Source organism: Artibeus jamaicensis, unplaced genomic scaffold (genome assembly GCF_021234435.1).
Source record: "Artibeus jamaicensis isolate MK-2021 breed Jamaican fruit bat unplaced genomic scaffold, CSHL_Jam_final scaffold_461, whole genome shotgun sequence".
Classification (NCBI taxonomy): Eukaryota; Metazoa; Chordata; class Mammalia; order Chiroptera; family Phyllostomidae; genus Artibeus; species Artibeus jamaicensis.
The window spans coordinates 15,536,050-15,553,085 of record NW_026522045.1 but is presented as its reverse complement, the minus strand read 5'-3'; the positions used below and the strand labels follow the sequence as shown (position 1 = coordinate 15,553,085).

The window sequence follows — 17,036 nt, the reverse complement described above, 5'->3', positions numbered from 1 at the left end:
AACTGGTATAATGTCACACAGTGAGTTAGCAGAGACATGGAGGTCAAATCTTAAGACTATTAATCCTCTGGTGAATAGTCCTGACACTGTCTTCAAGTCCTCTTCAGTCAGCAAATCAGAAGGAATCAGTGTGATTGAAGACCAAAGCCAAACAGAATTGAGTAAAATTCAAAGTCTTACTCATGTATAGGAAAATGTTTATATCATGGTAAGGGATCAAAACCTGGGAAATATTTCTCTTGGAGAGTCAAGGGGAAAGGGATTTTGTAAAACTATCTATTTTCTGGCCCTCTGTTACAAAACATTTGGGAAAGTGTATATTTGCCCCCCCCTTTTTTTTTTACTTAGAGTATACCTTGTCTTTGTACAAATATCTATCCTTGGATATTTCATTTTTTTCTAGAGAAAAATACAAAAAATTCCAACTGGAAAACAAACAACTACATCAACACAGGCAGAGCCTCCCCATTTTAATCTGTAAGAGCAGTAAAATTCACTTATTAAATTTTCAAAATGTTTGAGCTTCTTGCATAGAACTGAAAAACTTTCTGATGAATTTGCACCAAAAATATGAAAGTAATGAGATTCCTTCAAAAATCTTTTCTCTCAAATTACCCACATTATTATTTTAAAAAGTACTTGCTTGGAAGAGATCAGTTTAGTAACTAAAATATTTTTTGTTCCCAAATTTCAAGTTAAACGTTTTAAATGTAATCATACTCTAAATCTTTAGAAATCTTTAGTATCTAAATGGCCTCCTATATTTTTAGGATGATAGCTTCTATGAGGTTAACCTACTTACCATTTTTAATAGGCTTCTGTAACATGACTCAAGAAGGCATAGCTGCATGTTCCTTTCATTCATTAATGCTTTTAGTAAAACCCTCAAAAACCGCTGGAAACCAGGGGGAACATTTTGAATGGGTTTTTTTCACTCTTGAAAAGATCATGTCAGCTGAATATTACAAGATTGAGTTTTTTTCCCTTGTTTCTACTTAGAATATATTTGATCAGAGAGATATATACTGGCTTGGCAGTAAAACAATGGCTGGAATTTATGATCAGGAAGAAGCCAAACACTATTTGCCATGGAAGAGCTTTGCCCACTGGAATGAATTATTGATTTTATGGAGCTCAACTGGGTTGTCCAAGGGCCCATCAGTTTCTCTGATGATAAGAAACTTGACAGTGTTGCTTAAAATAGTGGGATGATGAAAACTAAATGGGCAAACTAGTGTATGCCCTGAAATGTGATAACATGATCTTTTCAGATTTATACCTTAACTTTCTTAATCATCACACAGAACAATTATCAACCCCATAGACAACTCTTCTGCAAACAGCTAAATGAAAAAGCTATCACCATCCCTGCCATGCCACCTTCAAAAGAATCAGTATGATACTGCGATTGACAAGAGAAGTAAGAAAAATGATTTAAACAAATTTAGGAACAGCTTGGCTGGTGTGGCCCAGTGAATTGAGCACTAGACTGTGATCCAAAGAGTTGCTGGTTTGATTCCCAGTCAGGGCACATGCCCGGGTTGTGGTCTATCTAGGTCCAGGTCCCCAGTAAGGGGTGAGTGAGAGGCAACCACACATTGATGTTTCTCTCCCTCTCTTTCTCCCTCCCTTCCCCTCTCTCTAAAAATAAATAAACAAAATCTAAAACAACAATAAATTTGGGAAGATTAACCTTGTAAAGATAAAATCACAGTAAATCTAGGTCCAGATGAGACAATTGAAAAAGGAAGAGGAAGAGATTTTCAGGTTGAATCACCTGAATAATTGTCTCAATAACCCATTTTGTGTGTAACAACAACTCCAAAAATAGCCAAAAATCACAGATTGCTAAAATTGGATATGTCCATTGAGTTCATCCAATCCAATGCTATTTCTAAATGGGGAAACAGGACCCAAAGAGAGCTATGACTTGTCCCCAAATCCTAGGACTCTTTAGTATGAAACACCACCTGTAGGTTTTTCTTTTGTATAAATCAGACCTTATGAGACACCCATGTTCTGACAGAAATATGATTTAATATAGTTTTGATACCAAAGAATTTCTCTCCTACCTGGAAGACATAAACAATCAAATACACAGAGCCATAGGAAGAACTAAATGACAAGATATGGAAGAATTCATCATCCAAACTTGTCAGGGAGTACATTTCCTCTCAACTCAGAAACTCTCAGTTCCAAAAGTCAATAACAAGGCAATTTCATAACTCAGCAGTAAAGCTACTTTTAACTCTATAATGAGATCATTGGGTTCAATAAACGACTCCAGTAGCACTTAAAATCGGGCTTGCTTTCATGCAATAAACTTTGGATCTTGGTTGTGTGTTACTGTGACTTCTCTGCCATTTTTATGGGGTGTGTCTTTAAGTGTGTGTGTGTGTGTTTCTTATAAGTTCTGAAATGTTCCAACTAAATATTTGTTTAAGGCTTCCTAGAAGAGCTAAGATTTTATTGTAATTATGCTTTGATACTAGATCCTCCAGTTTTCAACATTTTCATTTCACAAGATCACCAGAGTCTTATTCATTTATTCAGTAAGAAAATATTTATGGGGGAGTTATGTTCTAAAACACTTTGTCAGGTGTTGATAATGTGAACGTGAAAGGGGCTTGAGAAATGAGGGCCATTGCCAGGGATTGCCTACATAGATTCCCTACACCTATCCTGTCTGTTCAACCATAATTTTTTGAGCCAGAAAGTACTTGGCATGCATGTTGTAACCAACATTCTGTCAAGATCAAAATACGTCCAGAAATGCCTGGTAACTATATCTGACAGAACTTAGTTCAAAGTCGATAGCAAGCACATAATAATATTTGAAAATCAAATTAATAAAAATGATATTTAATTGATTACAAAACAGTAACCCAGGGAAACATGGGTCAGATTCATTTCTAGCCTCCATTCAGGAATGACAATATTTATGTTGATGGTCATGTGCCAGTATTAACACATATGACTTGCTGATGTTTTATGTTACATATGTTAGGACTGGAGAGCTATACATTATTTTCATCCTTATTCCATCTCAACTAATCTTTTTAAAGAATCATATAATCTGTACGAAGCCCTAACACTCATTTTTCAACAAAACATTTTAAAATGAGGTTATTTCAACTGCTTCAGCTACCCCATGAAGGCTACATGAATAAACGGAACATATTGTGCATATAGCAATGAATAATACAGAGAGGATAATCTGTTTTAAGTCTTCATGCCTACCATAGGAATCTCAAATCCTTTGTTATGTTATTTATACAATTGTGAATGGATACCTGGCAGATATATTATGCTGTTCAACCAAATGCTAACAGCCAAAGAAATCACTTTCCTGTAATATCACCACAATAACAGCAACAAACATACCTCACCCTCTTTGCATTTCATTTGTTTTAACTCTATACTTTGGGAATACAATGCTAACAACTCCACTGATGAATTCATAATGTCTATACATTGGATTTGCATATAAATATATCTCTTATCTTACAAACTTGTTAGATCAGTTATGGTATGAGATTTTTATGAAGAAAAGCAATTGGGCTGTGGTGTGGGTGGGTGTACAAGGTGAGGGTAGTGGGAAATAGGTAGACTTTCCATTCATACAGAGATATCATTATTTGAATTGTTTCCATTGATTTTTAAGTCTGATACTGCTGTGGCCAGGGTGGCTCAGTTGGTTGGAACGTCATCTCATAAACCCAAAGTTTGCAGGTTTGATTCCTGGTCAGGGCACATGCCTAGATTGCAGGTTCCATTCCCAGTTGGGCAGTGACAGGGGGCAACCAATAGATGTTTCCCTCTCAAATTAATGTCTCCCTTTCCCCTGTTCCTCTCCTCTCCCCCTTTCCCTCTCCTCTCTCCCTCTCTTTCCCTCCCTCTGCCTCTCTCTATAAAAGCAGTGAAAAAATGTCCTCAGGTTAGGGTTAAAAAAAGTCTGATACTAATGAACATTCATGGAAAAGTATAAATATGTTTTTAAAATACCTAATTTTGTCCTTAATATATAAATTGTGACCTTAATTTTAAAATATTTAAATAATATACAATGAGAAAAAAGGGGGTGGTTCCAATAATAATTTGTCATTAGTTCCTCTTAAGATGTTAAACTATTTTCTAGTTCAAATACTCATTTTTAGTAAATAATTTTTAAATGAAAGCTAACTACAGAATAAAATGACTATATAAACAGTTTACCAAATAAAAGACAATATCATTTTCCAATATTTCATTTTGCTATTAAAAGCCCAAGATATGACATTCACTTTTTAAAACAACATCAATATTTGGCCCAGAAGTCTGTTTATATGAGAACTTGTTTCATTTGCCATTTATTCCAATGACTTGAGAACAATTATTTGCAACTAAATCTAACAGCATTTGCACAAGTGTTTTCAAGCTAAAATACTGCTAAAAGTTCCAACACACATCAAGTAGATATATTTACATAATAACATATATTTATTATAAAACCTGTCACTCTAAGCATTTTATAGAATGTGAATACAAGTCACTCTACCTTATAATGAATTATAGCCACAGCTGAGGGGAGATGCTGCTGAGCAGAAGAGTTCTGTGTTCAATTGAGTTCAAATGGGTTGGCCACTCAGACTGTTCAGGAATGCTAGTGCACCAGCACAGAATTGCTTGATAGCTCAATTCAAACAAAACTGCAGCAGATTTTCAAGTATAAGCCCTTAGCAACCAAGAAACTGTAGTACAAGCATTAACAAGACACACTCTTACTGTGCAGGTGGGCTCTGCTATAAGCAAGTTGATATTGAAAATCCAAATACACAAAACATAAATTAGGGAGTGATTATTTGTGTTATAAAATGGGTTTCTGGCTATAAAAGGATTCACAAGTTTCCTCTAAATAGTAGCTTCCTTAATGCATTTAAAATACAATTGATTTACAAAACTTCAATTTACACATGACTTTTTCATGACCATAGTGAGAAGCAAAGTACACTTAAATACAGTACTTAATTTCCTCTCTCAGGATTTAGGTATCTCATCATTGTATTGGTTAAAAAAAAACAAAAAAAACCCCACACACAAGCCAAAATGCTATCTGCTAAGCCACTGATATGTAAAATAAATACTGACCCTAAAACAAGGATATCCCAGAAAGTTTAAGTAGGTTTCTTATTTTGTATTTATATTTTGGGGACTCATATTTACAATAATCTTTAGATAGCACACATATATAGCTATCTTAAGGCCATAATATTGGGCTCTGTTCTGCAGAAATGTGTTTTGTTTTAGTAGGTTTTTTTGCCTTTTTGGCTGTGTAAAGAGATGTTGATGATGGTTACAATGTAGCTAGTTTATTTTTTAATATTTCATTTATTTATTTCTAGAGAGGGGAAGAGAGGGAGAGAAACATCAATGTGTGCTTGCCACTTAAGCACCTCCTACTAGAGACCTGGCCCACAATCCAGGTATGTTCCCTGACTGGGAATCGAACTGGCATCCCTTTGGTTCAAGGCCCAGGACTCAATCCACTGAGCCACACCAGCCAGGCCTAGCTAGTTTATTTATGATATAACAGTTTATACTTCATTTCAAAGAATCATCTTTAAAAATGCAACTTCCTGCGTTTCATTACTGTTCCCACCATTTAATTTAGGTAATTGTCATTTATATCCCTTATTATCACTAAACTCACCATGGGGAATGGATATAATGGGGTAGGGCAGAGATCCTGTCTACTGTATCTCTTTGCCCCCTCAGCAAGCAGCACAAATAGTGGCATCTAAGAAGTAAGCACTGAATAAATATTCACTGAATTAATGAAGAAATGACTGGATTGAGAGAAATGTCCAGATAGCATGCAATCTAGTATGTATTTGAAATATTTACAATTAAAATGAATTTCCAGAATCTGAAAAATCACAGAAACTCTCTCTTGTTCCTTATACACTTTTGGTAAAATTCATAAAATATTGAGCCCTTGATGACATGGAAATAATTAGGATATTAAATCATCTTAGAAGTCAGAGCAAACCACAGGGTTACTTCCTTATTCACCAACTGCTGGAGTGAACTAACAAGGCACACAAGTTGACCAAATCCAGAACCAAATTTGACTCTTGGCAATGTGTCCAGACTGAGAAGTCATACTTTGGAGTGTTTCGATATCAATTTAGACACAGATATATTCAGAAAGAGTGAAAGCAACTAATTAAGAGTTACAATCAAAGAGAATTTCCATGTGTCATTTCTAGGGCAGACACAGAAATCTGTTTCAGACAGAGCCAGGAGAGATCACATTCTGTTGGTTGTAATCATTTTGCTCTGCTGATGCTTATACCTATTACAAGTTGTATGTGAAATAAAAGTGAAATAGTAAAATCCTGCTGTAGGAGATAAAAATAAAAATCCTAAAATAAAATATGCTTGAAAGCACTTGAGTGGATAGAGCAAAACAATGAAGTCAATGGGGATGTTGATCACTTAATAAAAGTAAAGTGTTTGTGATTGCATTAGAAACTAAACCTTCAAAGTATACAGTGTTTAATGCATTTAAATGAAATACTCTGGACCAAATTCAAATGATTTCATCTTAAAACCTAATACGAATAAAGCACAGATCTAAAAATGTAAGAATCTAGAATTAAATCATAATTATTAAGAGAGTTTATGAATCTCAATTCTTTCAGAAGGCCTCTCTAAACTCATGTGACTAAATGAATATTAAATTCTCTCTATTTAAAAATAAAAAATTGTTTTACCATGGATAATAGCATTTTATAGAAATGACTTTACATTCAGGAGAATCTGAACAAACACTGAAGTGGAATCATACATTGGTAGTTCTAGTAATATAATTTAAACCTAAAAACTATCTTGATAGAATACATATACAAATTTGTCTTCATAATCATTTCCGAAAATACTTACCTCTACATTCTGTATTTATTACTGCACCAAATGAAAGCAACCATAAGAGTATTTCTGCAACTCTTGTATATATACTTCACTCAAAGAATAGTGATTTCTAGGAGATATCTCCAAGTTCAACTAGCATAATAATACCCTGCTCCTTTTCTGTGAAATGTAAAATCTCTGTACATTAATTTTCTTGGAAGTCATTTCAGCCCACAAATTTCAATTTTGATCTAATGAATTTAAATAGAAATTAAAATTAATCTCTAATCAAAGAACGAACATGTTTGTCACTGCAGGTGACAGAATCACTGTAGATTTAGAGAATCTAGGTTGAGGTATATTTTTCCTGATTGCCCTTTACATTTAGGTACACACAATTACCTGCTATTGTACAAAATACTATTTTACACCAGTCATTATTAATCCAAATAATTTGGATTTAAGTAATTTCTAATTGAAAGACTATCACATTAATTGTTTATAGTGACGGACAATATACTATTATTCACTTTAAAGTTTTAAAAGTAAGTTATCAGTATCCACTTCAACCTCTGCAGAATAATAAAGGATTATTATGTGCAGTAACCTATTTATGAACAGAAAACAGTGTGCTTCTTTCAGATGCCATCAATTGCTTTAATAAGGATTTGAAAAGCTGGACTACTTTATATGCAGATCACTATCCCAGTTGCATAAGGATTTACAATAGACAAAACAAAACTATTTTTTGTTGTAAAGAAGGACTGTTTGTTTAAATCACACAATAATGTTTGCATCTAAAATTATTTGCAGGCTAATAAGGCCACATAAACATTATATAGACTTGGTTAGTTCAAAATCATTTTAATGCTAAAACCAAAACAAAAGGTTTGATCAAACTGACCAGAAAAAAGTCAAGTAACATGTCTAACTAAAGAAGGCAGAAGAAAGAGGATGCTTACTTTCTTGGTTTAGGCACTTATTAATAATTTTGGAGGTATAAATAGTGCATGATATTATAGCACCCATTGATAGCAATGAACTCAAGAGGAAAATGGTCCTGTCTCTATATGTTTGGGAAAGCACCATTTCTCTAAACATTTAGCAAAAATTTAGAAAAAGTTTGATTCTACCTTTTAATCTTAAAAGAAATTAATGTATACATTTATCTCTGCTGTCTTTAGTTTGCAGAGAATTTACTTGCGAAGTTTTAATCTCACCTGTGATGTCTTCCTTCAAGGTATTTAATGGCTCATTTGTCTTTATTAAATGAGGTGTGTGGCGGCCTCTGCTGGTGCAAGGTGCATGTAGAGGACAGAAAACTGTACTTGAACAATAATTAAATTTTAAAAAAAGAAAGAAAATGTTCAATAGGCAGAAAAATATTAATTTCAATTGAAATGTTACAAATACAGACTCTGTCATTTAAATATACAAAAATATCTAATTTAATGCAGAAAATATATTACAAGTTGTGTACTATACTCTTAGATTGGGAAAAAAAATCTAAAATATTGACCATGTCAGTGTAAAATAATGACTTACAAAGGGCATTAATTGTTCAATTCACTCTGATATTGGGTTAAATATATTTTATTAATGAATTACTAAGCCAGACTGAGAAAGATTATTACCTCTAGTCCACTGTTAAGTCCCCTTAGTTGACCAAAATAAAATCACTTAGAACAAATTCAGTGGAAAGGAAATATTTTACAGTTAAATCTATAAAGTCTTAGAATTAGAATAATTTGATGACAGGCTGGTATCTATAACTCAAGCAAATTGTACATTGACTTAATATAGCTGACATTATTATCTACTTTACAGTGTTTTAATTTCAAAAAATACAACACATTAGAATATGTTCAATTTATTGAAGCTAAAAGCAACATTTAAGTAACGTACTTAAAGTGCAAAGGCACTTTAACATAAAGAATTGATGCCTAGTGGCTATACTTGGTAACTGAAGATCGAAATACCATATATCATTATTTACAAAAGAATTTATAGTCTCAAAAGATCTTTGGAGATCTTCTACAAAATACACTAAATACTCATTTTTATTTGAAAACTTTGCTTACTCTTTCTTCATTCACTATAATCTCCTCTTCCCACTCCCCACTGGAAAAAGAAAAAAGAAATGAAACCATAAACAAAATATATGAAAAACTTCATTGTAGAAACATTTATGTTGAATGATGATTCCTAAGGAGAGAATGAAAAAATTAGGGGTGGGTGGGCAGGAGAAAAATAATTTAAAGGAAAGCTTGAAAAAAAAGTATAATTGCTTCACCCTATCACCAATCATTTTCCAAGTTCCCCACTGATGGCTGGGAAAGGGAGACCACAAACTGGAAAACAAACACAATGTTTCCAACAGTTTGGAGCAGCATCCTTTGATGCCATAGAATTGTAAACGATTTCCCTTCACAGATGACTGATTGCAGTTTGTTTTTCCAGAACTTCGAGGTAGTCTGGTTCTGATTGAGGCTTAGCTTGCAGTAAAGGGTGGTTGGGTTTTGACTGCCCCACAAAGCATTTCCTGGGAGTTCCATATAAAACGGTTTTATTGATTCTGTCTTGGTTTTGGCGTCGAGATTCATATGATGGGGCAAACTGCTTTTTAGGTAAGGTACAAAAGTTATAGTGGACTAGTCCTGCACTGGGGAGTTCCTTAACACGCTCAATAATATTCTGATACAGCAACTCTGGCTCTCTGGGTGTGGTCTGCTTTTCTAGCAACTCATTGGCACTTATAGTGTAAGCTGCCTCCTCCTCTTTTTTCTCTTCCAGGTTGCCATAGCTGAATTCTTGCAAGTTTCGATAATAGGCTACTGGGTCTCCATCCTTCTGCATGTAGATGGGGTTTTGGCACATCTGCCCCACAGGTGGGGGGATGTAGTTATAGACGTGGCCATCCATTTTATCTTGAGTCTCACTGTTGTAAGACCCATACTGTAACTGAAAGGAACTTAAATCTAAGTTGTTGGCAGTCCTCGGAACACTTGGCACCCCCTTTCGGCGTTTCAGTACAAAGACAAATAAACCTGCCCCAAAACAGACAGATAAAATAAAGACAACAAGCAATCCTAAAATTAAAATGGAAAGTGGAACTTCAGTGTGTAATTCAGGATAGGAACTGGGAGATACACTAAGCAACCGAGGTGTGTTTGTGTTGTGATTCGCTGATAGAATGGTTCCATCTGACAAGTTCGGACTGTCTGGACAGATAGCCTCCCTCCCCAGAAACTTCAGGATCTCCCCTGCATGCTTAGCCGGAGACTCACAGGTCACCTCATTGATGATGACAGGAGAATTAGCATGTTCTGTCCAGTCCTTTAGCCCCATGATGTCACAGGTGCAGTCCCATGGGTTCTCTTGCAGATCTATCTGGATAAAAGCTGGGAGCTGATCCAGAACCCCTTTCACAGGCAGGTGAGAAAAATGGTTATTTCTCAGATTCAACCTGGTGAGAGCCGTGCCCCCAAATATGTTATCAGGTAAGGACCTAAGAAGGTTGTTATTCAAAAACAGTAGCTGTAAGTTAATCAAAGCATCGAAGGTCAGCGGTTTGATTTCCTTAATAACATTATACTCTAAATAGAGATACTGCAAGCTGTGCAGTCCATCAAACATGGAAGGGTACAGCACTTCAAGGTAATTTCCATTCAGATAAAGTCTGCGTAAACTGGTCAGGTTTGTGAAGGCACCTTCCTGAATGACTGCAATCCTGTTGTTTCCTAAATGTAACAAATCCAAAGAACTATAATCTAAGAGGTCTTTCTTATAGACAGCTTGAAGATAGTTCCCTGTCAGATAGAGTTTTTTTGGACTGGTAGGTTTGGGCTGCAAGTCAGATATATTAGTGAACTTTCTTTCTTGGCAGTTTACATTTAGACCACTGTCTGAGCTCTGAGAGGTGCACACGCAGCTACTGGGGCAGGTTAGGGGCACAGGGGATTTGGTCTGGTACACCATGATCGGGCCAAAGCTCTGCCTGTCCTTAGACACAGTGACCCGAGGAGTTGGACGATTTCTCATTTTGGGTGGTCGGCTGGCTTTTGGAGCCCTGGTTGGGTTGAGAGCAGGATTCACTGTAGGCAACAGCCTTTGGATGTGTATATCAACATGGCTGCCCCTCTGACTGGAATCACCAGTACTTTTTCTGGGACAGAGGTCTTGCCTGGTCAGTTGAGTCACATCTTTCCCATGCAATCTAAAGGGAGTTTCACAAACAATCTCCCCCACAAAAACAGTTATGGTGTCCAGCCAAGCCTTGAGAGGAAGTAGGTCACAAGTGCAGTTCCATGGATTTTCCTCCAGCTGAATCTCCATGATCCCTCCAATATGTTCAAGGACACCTGCAAAAGGCATTACTTTCAGCCTATTTCCTCTCAGATCTAAGTGGGTCAGCAGGACAAACCGGAACACATTGCTGGGCAGTGACAGCAGAAGGTTGTCATTCAGGATGAGTACTTTGAGCTTATTCAGTTTGCTGAATGCTCCTGCCTCGATTGCACTGATATAATTGTAGTCAGCCTGGAGATACTCCAGGCTTTCCAAGCCCACAAAGGTGTCCTCCCTCAGCACCTCCAGCTTGTTGTTGTTAAGGTGTAGTCTCTTGAGCATTTTCAGGCCACTGAATGCCCCAGTTCGGATCTCCAGCAGCCCATTGTTACCTAGATGGAGAGTCACTGCATTGGAGTAATTGACAAACTCGTTGGAGTACAGTCTTGTCAAAAGGTTTCCATTGAGGAAAAGCTGGTAGATTCGATACTGGGGTGGTTGGAGCAGGCTGACAGTTGTAAATCCTTTGTTTTCACAATTAATATTCAGTACGTTTTCCTTCTCTTCGCACAGGCAGCGGATCTTGCAAATGTCTTTGGCAGTTTTGCGACTCTCTGCCTGTAAGAACCCGGCCACGGTTAACACGCTGATGAACCAAACGCTGCTCAGCATCTTTAGGCACCGTCGGTGTCAGCTCAGGTACCTAAGGGCAAACCTTGGTGGGGGGTGGAGCAAGATAGAGCAGGGTGTGGGGAGAAAGAAACAAGGAGTCCCAATTAAAATGGCAAAGCAAGGGGGCAGAGTGGGAGAGAGGGAGAATGCCGGAAATCACTGCATTTTGCAAAGTGGTTTCTTCTATCACTGCCCTCATACCCTCCACAGCCCCCCCCCTCACGTCCTTGAAACTCATGCTTGCACTGCATTTCCCAGAGGGTCGCAGCCAGCCGAGGATTCATTGGTAACCAAATTGCCCTATTAAATCCATCCCATGTCCTCCTCCCCTGTGGTATCTTGAAGAGATCTCAGGCTGATTGACTGCCCTGAGCTCACAGCAAAAAGCCTACTAAGCTTTACTTTTTTATCTTTGTTAACTGCACAGAAATGGGGTTGGAAAATCAGGGTACTGGCGGCGGAAGAGGGGGAGAATGGAAAAGCAAAGTTGGCCGAGCGCGGGGCATACTCACACATCAGGAGAAGACAGGACCCTTCTGGTCTGCAGTCTGCCAGCAGTCTAACATCTTCAGAAAAAAAGGGAGAGCTAGGTAAAAGAAGATGCCGCTTCCAGGGGAGGTGCCCTGCTTTTAGTTGTTTGATTTAATTTAGCTGGAGAATGTGCAGAAATAACAAATCTGGCAGGCAATAGGAGAGAAGAAGAGGGTTGAAGCTGGAGGAAGTTAAGCCCACATGGACCTGGGGGTTCGATTAATAGGAAGGTCCCAGAGCCATCCGTCCGGGTTGGCAGGTGGCGATTATGGACAAGCCTTGAGGCGCACTTCCAATCCGGTGGCAGCGGTAGCAGTGAGCTTAACAGTTTAAATTTGAGAGACTTTGAAGGCTCCTCCAGATAAGGTGAGGGTGATGTCAGGGGCGGAGGGGGCAGGCAGTGGATAGAGGACTAGCTCTTGGGGAAGGAGGGGCAGGTGTTTCCCTTTCTTGCCAGTAGCTTTGCAAAGCTCAAATCCGGCTCTGTCAGTTGACTCTGAACTATTTCACCCCCAAAGCTGTGGGCAGTTGAGCACTAAGCAAGGTTCCTGGAGACAGGTTCTCCAAGACAGACCCCGCTAAGGGGCTAGCACCCTTTTAGTAGTTTCTTCCACCTACCCCTCCCTCCTGGCCATCCATTCCAGGAGGTTCTCATTCCAGATTCCTAAGCTGGGATCCAGGTCTCTCTCTCTCTCTCTCTCTCTCTCTCTCTCTGTGTGTGTGTGTGTGTGTGTGTGTGTGTGTGTAAATGTCTCTTTTGCTACAGGACTAGGGCCCGCATGCCATTCTCCTAGCTCAAATGCTCTTGGTGTTAGGGTGGGGCGTGTGCAGTGGAGCAGTGTGTCTATGTAGGAGGAGGAGGAAGAGCTCTCCTGGGGGATGCATGATTTACATAGAGAGCTTTGTTTCAGTGTTTAGAGAATTACTTTCTGGGTGGTGAATGGCCAGATATTTGCCTGGATTCAGAAAGCCAGCTCCACATTAGCTTATGGACTGAGATAAGCAACAAAACCCTTCTCCTCCTGAGGTTTACACTAGTCAGAAAATGAGGTTTAAACATGTGCTTTTTGCCTGAAGGAAGGAGAAAAAGAGTGTGTATCACAAAGGCACTGCCAGGCTGAGCCTCAGCTGGAATGGGAGCCCACAGACAGGTGCCTAAGTACTCCAGGCAGGGAGCAAGAAGCTAGGACAACCGAGGACAGCAATGCAGGAAGACTGGCTCCTAAGAAAGAGAGGAGAGATGAGTGGAGTGTAGCCTGAGACCCAGTAGACCTGGATTCTGATCTACCTCTATTGCCAAGTTTATGACTTATTTCTGTATCTTCCTGTTCCCACTGGCAAATGGGGTGGATTATTGAGACCCTTTCAGTTCTGACATTCAATTGACTTCATATAGCTTTTCCAAAGAATTATTAATGACCAAGTGTTGGGTTTTGCCTTCAATATATTATTTCTTCTTTGTAATCTTAAACTGTCCTAGGAGTCTCCCAATGTGGAGTCCATTTGCAGGATTGGAATGTCTACTGTTGCTCAGAATTGCTGTGGGCTATCTCTGGGGTGGGGTTGGGGAAATAAGTCAGGAACAGGAGGGAATGAAAGAAGAGTAGGAAAAGGAATTGACCACCACATGTGCCTATACCAAAAAACACCTCAGCTTCTTTTCCCTGTTTTCAGTCCCAGCCAGTTGCTGATGGAGTCAACACAGGGTTCCATTGTTGAGCCAAATTCCAAATAGAAACAATCCCACAGGTGAAAAGAACATCTGAAAAGGGAAAGCTGCCATTTCTCCCCTCATCCTTTTTTACTAAGCTCAGATTCTAAGATTGTTTGCCCTTCACCCCCAAGAAGGGCTGGGAGCAGTTTATAAACATAGGCACTAAGGCAACCTGTAGCTCTGACAGTTTCCTCCCAATTTTTTCTCAGGCTTTCCCCCTCTTTTTCCTTTGGGAAGAGCCTTGAACCAGACATCAGGAGCCTCCTCCTAATGTGCAATATTTGCTTGCTGTTGGGCGAGATACTTTCCTTCTGGGGCTTCAAATTGTCTTTATGTCAAAGGATGACATTGAGGTGAGCTGTCCTGTGGGGGTTAGCCCCCACTCTATTGGAATTGCATTATTAGATGCAAGTAAAATGATGTGGTGCAACAATGATTAAGTGTCCTTTCATGAACAAGAGACATTTGTTTCTAAATATTTGCAAATATTATATATATATATATATATATATTCTAGAGAGATATGATGTGTTCACTCCATTGTTTAGTTAACAAACATGTACTAATTAGGTTAATATTTTATGTAAGTAGAAGCCAACATGAAAACTGGACAAAACCTCTGAAATTAGATTTATTTTATAGATGAGGACATTCTTCAACCTGAAGAAGTGCTGACTTGCATAAGTTCAATAATATAAAATTAGAAACAACCCAGGAATGATGAGTTCCAGTCAAGCATCTCTCCAAAAAGCTCACTTCTGCTTAGGGTGAATCAGAAAATAATTACTTAAACTCAAATAGTGGTGGTGGTGTTTTACCTAAATGTATTATTTTTCAAAATTTGTATTTAAAAGTGAAATAGCAAATATTAGTTTTAGTTTTCAAATATACTAATATCCTTCAAGACAATAATAACACTTCCAATACTTCTTGAAAACAGTCCTTTTTTAGGAGTTTTGGAGAGTGGAGGTGTATTAGATTGGGGGAACTGGGGCACTTGAAATCCTTGACAATTATAGTAAAGGAAATGCGGCGGTAAACTAGCCACAAGGAACTACAGGGGGAACCTGCGGTAATGGGGCAGATATTCCTTCCATGGACCCTCCCGCCACCCCTTCCTCTACTGCACGTCTCGGAGCTTCCCCAAGGGCTTTCCCAAATGTGCTTATTGGGACCAAATCAGCCTCAACCTAGATAAAACACTTTCAGCTGTCCTCGTGTTTCAGGGAAGAACGGCCGCAGTGCCGTGCTAGAGAGGATGAGTTTTAAGGCGTTGGGAAGGTGAACTGGAAGCCCTTGAGAGGAAAACAGGGAGGCTAAAATAATGGAAACACCCCCTCTCCTCACAGGAGCAGGGAGGAAAATACCGACTAGGTGGCCTCAGTCTCACTAGCATCTAACCGAGTAAAGTCTGGCACCAGTCGCCCAAGCTTTCCCAGGGTGCTATAGGTTCGGCGGGCGGGCAATTTGTTTCCATGCTGCCGCCAGGCAAGCCGTGAAGGGGTTAATAAGATTCCCTAAACCTGCAGTGTGTGTGTGTGTGTGTGTGTGTGTGTGTGTGTACGCGCGGGCGCGCGCGCGCCACAGAGAGAGACAGAGAGACAGAGAGACAGAGAGAGAGTGTTCCGCCCTAAGCTGACTTCTCTACATCCCCTCGCACCACCCGCAATCTCGGGCAAATGCCATTCCCCTAGGACTCTTCCAAGACCACCCAAGAGGTTGAGAAATAGCTCGTCACGTCACCCGAGCTGGGGACCCGACCACTAGTGTAGTCCTACCTGCATTCCCCAAGACTGCTAGATGCCTGATGCTGCACGTAGGGCCCACAGCCTTGAGCACTACCCGGACTTCCCACGCTTTACAGCCCGCCGGGTGTGTGGGCCGCAACCCCCCGCAGTGATGTGCGATGCCGATGCCCTGAACGTCCTGAAGCCAAACAGCCCCAATGGGGATGGGAGGCAATATTGGCCCTAGTGAGATATCCTAGGCGGCTGGCTCTGGGTCCTCCCACACCGGTCTCTCCCTGTGGGCAGTCTGTTGCAAAGGGGGCAGGGGATCGTGGGGAGCCCGGCCGGCCTCCGCACCGGCGCTGCAGGGTTCCCAAGGGCTCAGAACTTACCCAGTGACAGTGTCTCTGGGAGCTTCCCAAGGAGGCGCCCACAGCATCCGCGACCTGGGAAGGCGACCAGGGAAGGCGACGGAGCCGACACAGCCTGAGGCCGGTGCAGGCCGCAATGGAGTACACCACTGCTAGCCCAGGCGGTGGCCCCAGCAAGCAGATTCCCACTGGAGCAGCTGCTAGCAGGAAGGAGTGAGGGAGTGGAGGGGGAGGAGTGAAGCAGAGCTGGAGGGAGCAGGAAGGGGAGGGAGGGGTGGGGGGATGGATGGACGGACGTAAAGCAGCCCCTTGCCTGCACTTAACATTCAGCTGGCAGATCGAGTGTCCCCGCTGTGCAACCGGAGGAGCATGCACCAGCCCACTGAGGAGCTGCTGCTCCTTTTCTGGACAAGCGCCACGGAGCGTCCACGCCTCTAGGCCCCTTGCAGCTTCTACCATGGTCTGAAGCTCAGATTTGGTCAAGGGAAATAAGGATGGCACTTGGTTGGTAACGAAGCCAAGGGGGAGATTAAAAACAATGGGTGGAATTAGGGGCAAGTGCAAGAGCAGTCAGAGATCCCAGAAGGATGCCTTCCTGGGATGGCTGCCTCCCTAACTAGTAAGCGCCCAATCAGTGAGGTTTGCAGGCAGACATTTAAGGACCTCCTAAGAAGATGGTCAACAAGGAATTTCCATAGAATGTGAGGGTAAGCTAAACTTCTGCCAAAGTGTTGACAAAAACAAGACCTTAGCAGTGTTCCAGTGTATGTTTTTTTTTTAATTTTAACATTTTATTTAAAAATAAAACTTCAACGAATTTTGCAAAAGGATTTGAACTGTTGT

At 40.0% G+C, this 17,036-nt stretch overlaps 1 protein-coding gene across 1 annotated transcript; it reads right to left on the bottom strand.

Moving 5' to 3' along the window:
• Positions 1–8,427: 8,427 nt before the first annotated feature.
• On the bottom strand, positions 8,428–16,484 carry SLITRK2 (SLIT and NTRK like family member 2). The gene is made up of 3 exons (XM_037125820.2): positions 16,215–16,484; positions 12,363–12,416; positions 8,428–11,893 (listed from the first exon to the last, which is right to left on the bottom strand). The coding sequence occupies exon 3, from the start codon at positions 11,848–11,850 to the stop codon at positions 9,319–9,321; it is 2,532 nt and encodes an 843-aa protein (XP_036981715.2). The 5' UTR covers positions 11,851–11,893; positions 12,363–12,416; positions 16,215–16,484; the 3' UTR covers positions 8,428–9,318.
• Between the last annotated feature and the right edge of the window lie 552 nt (positions 16,485–17,036).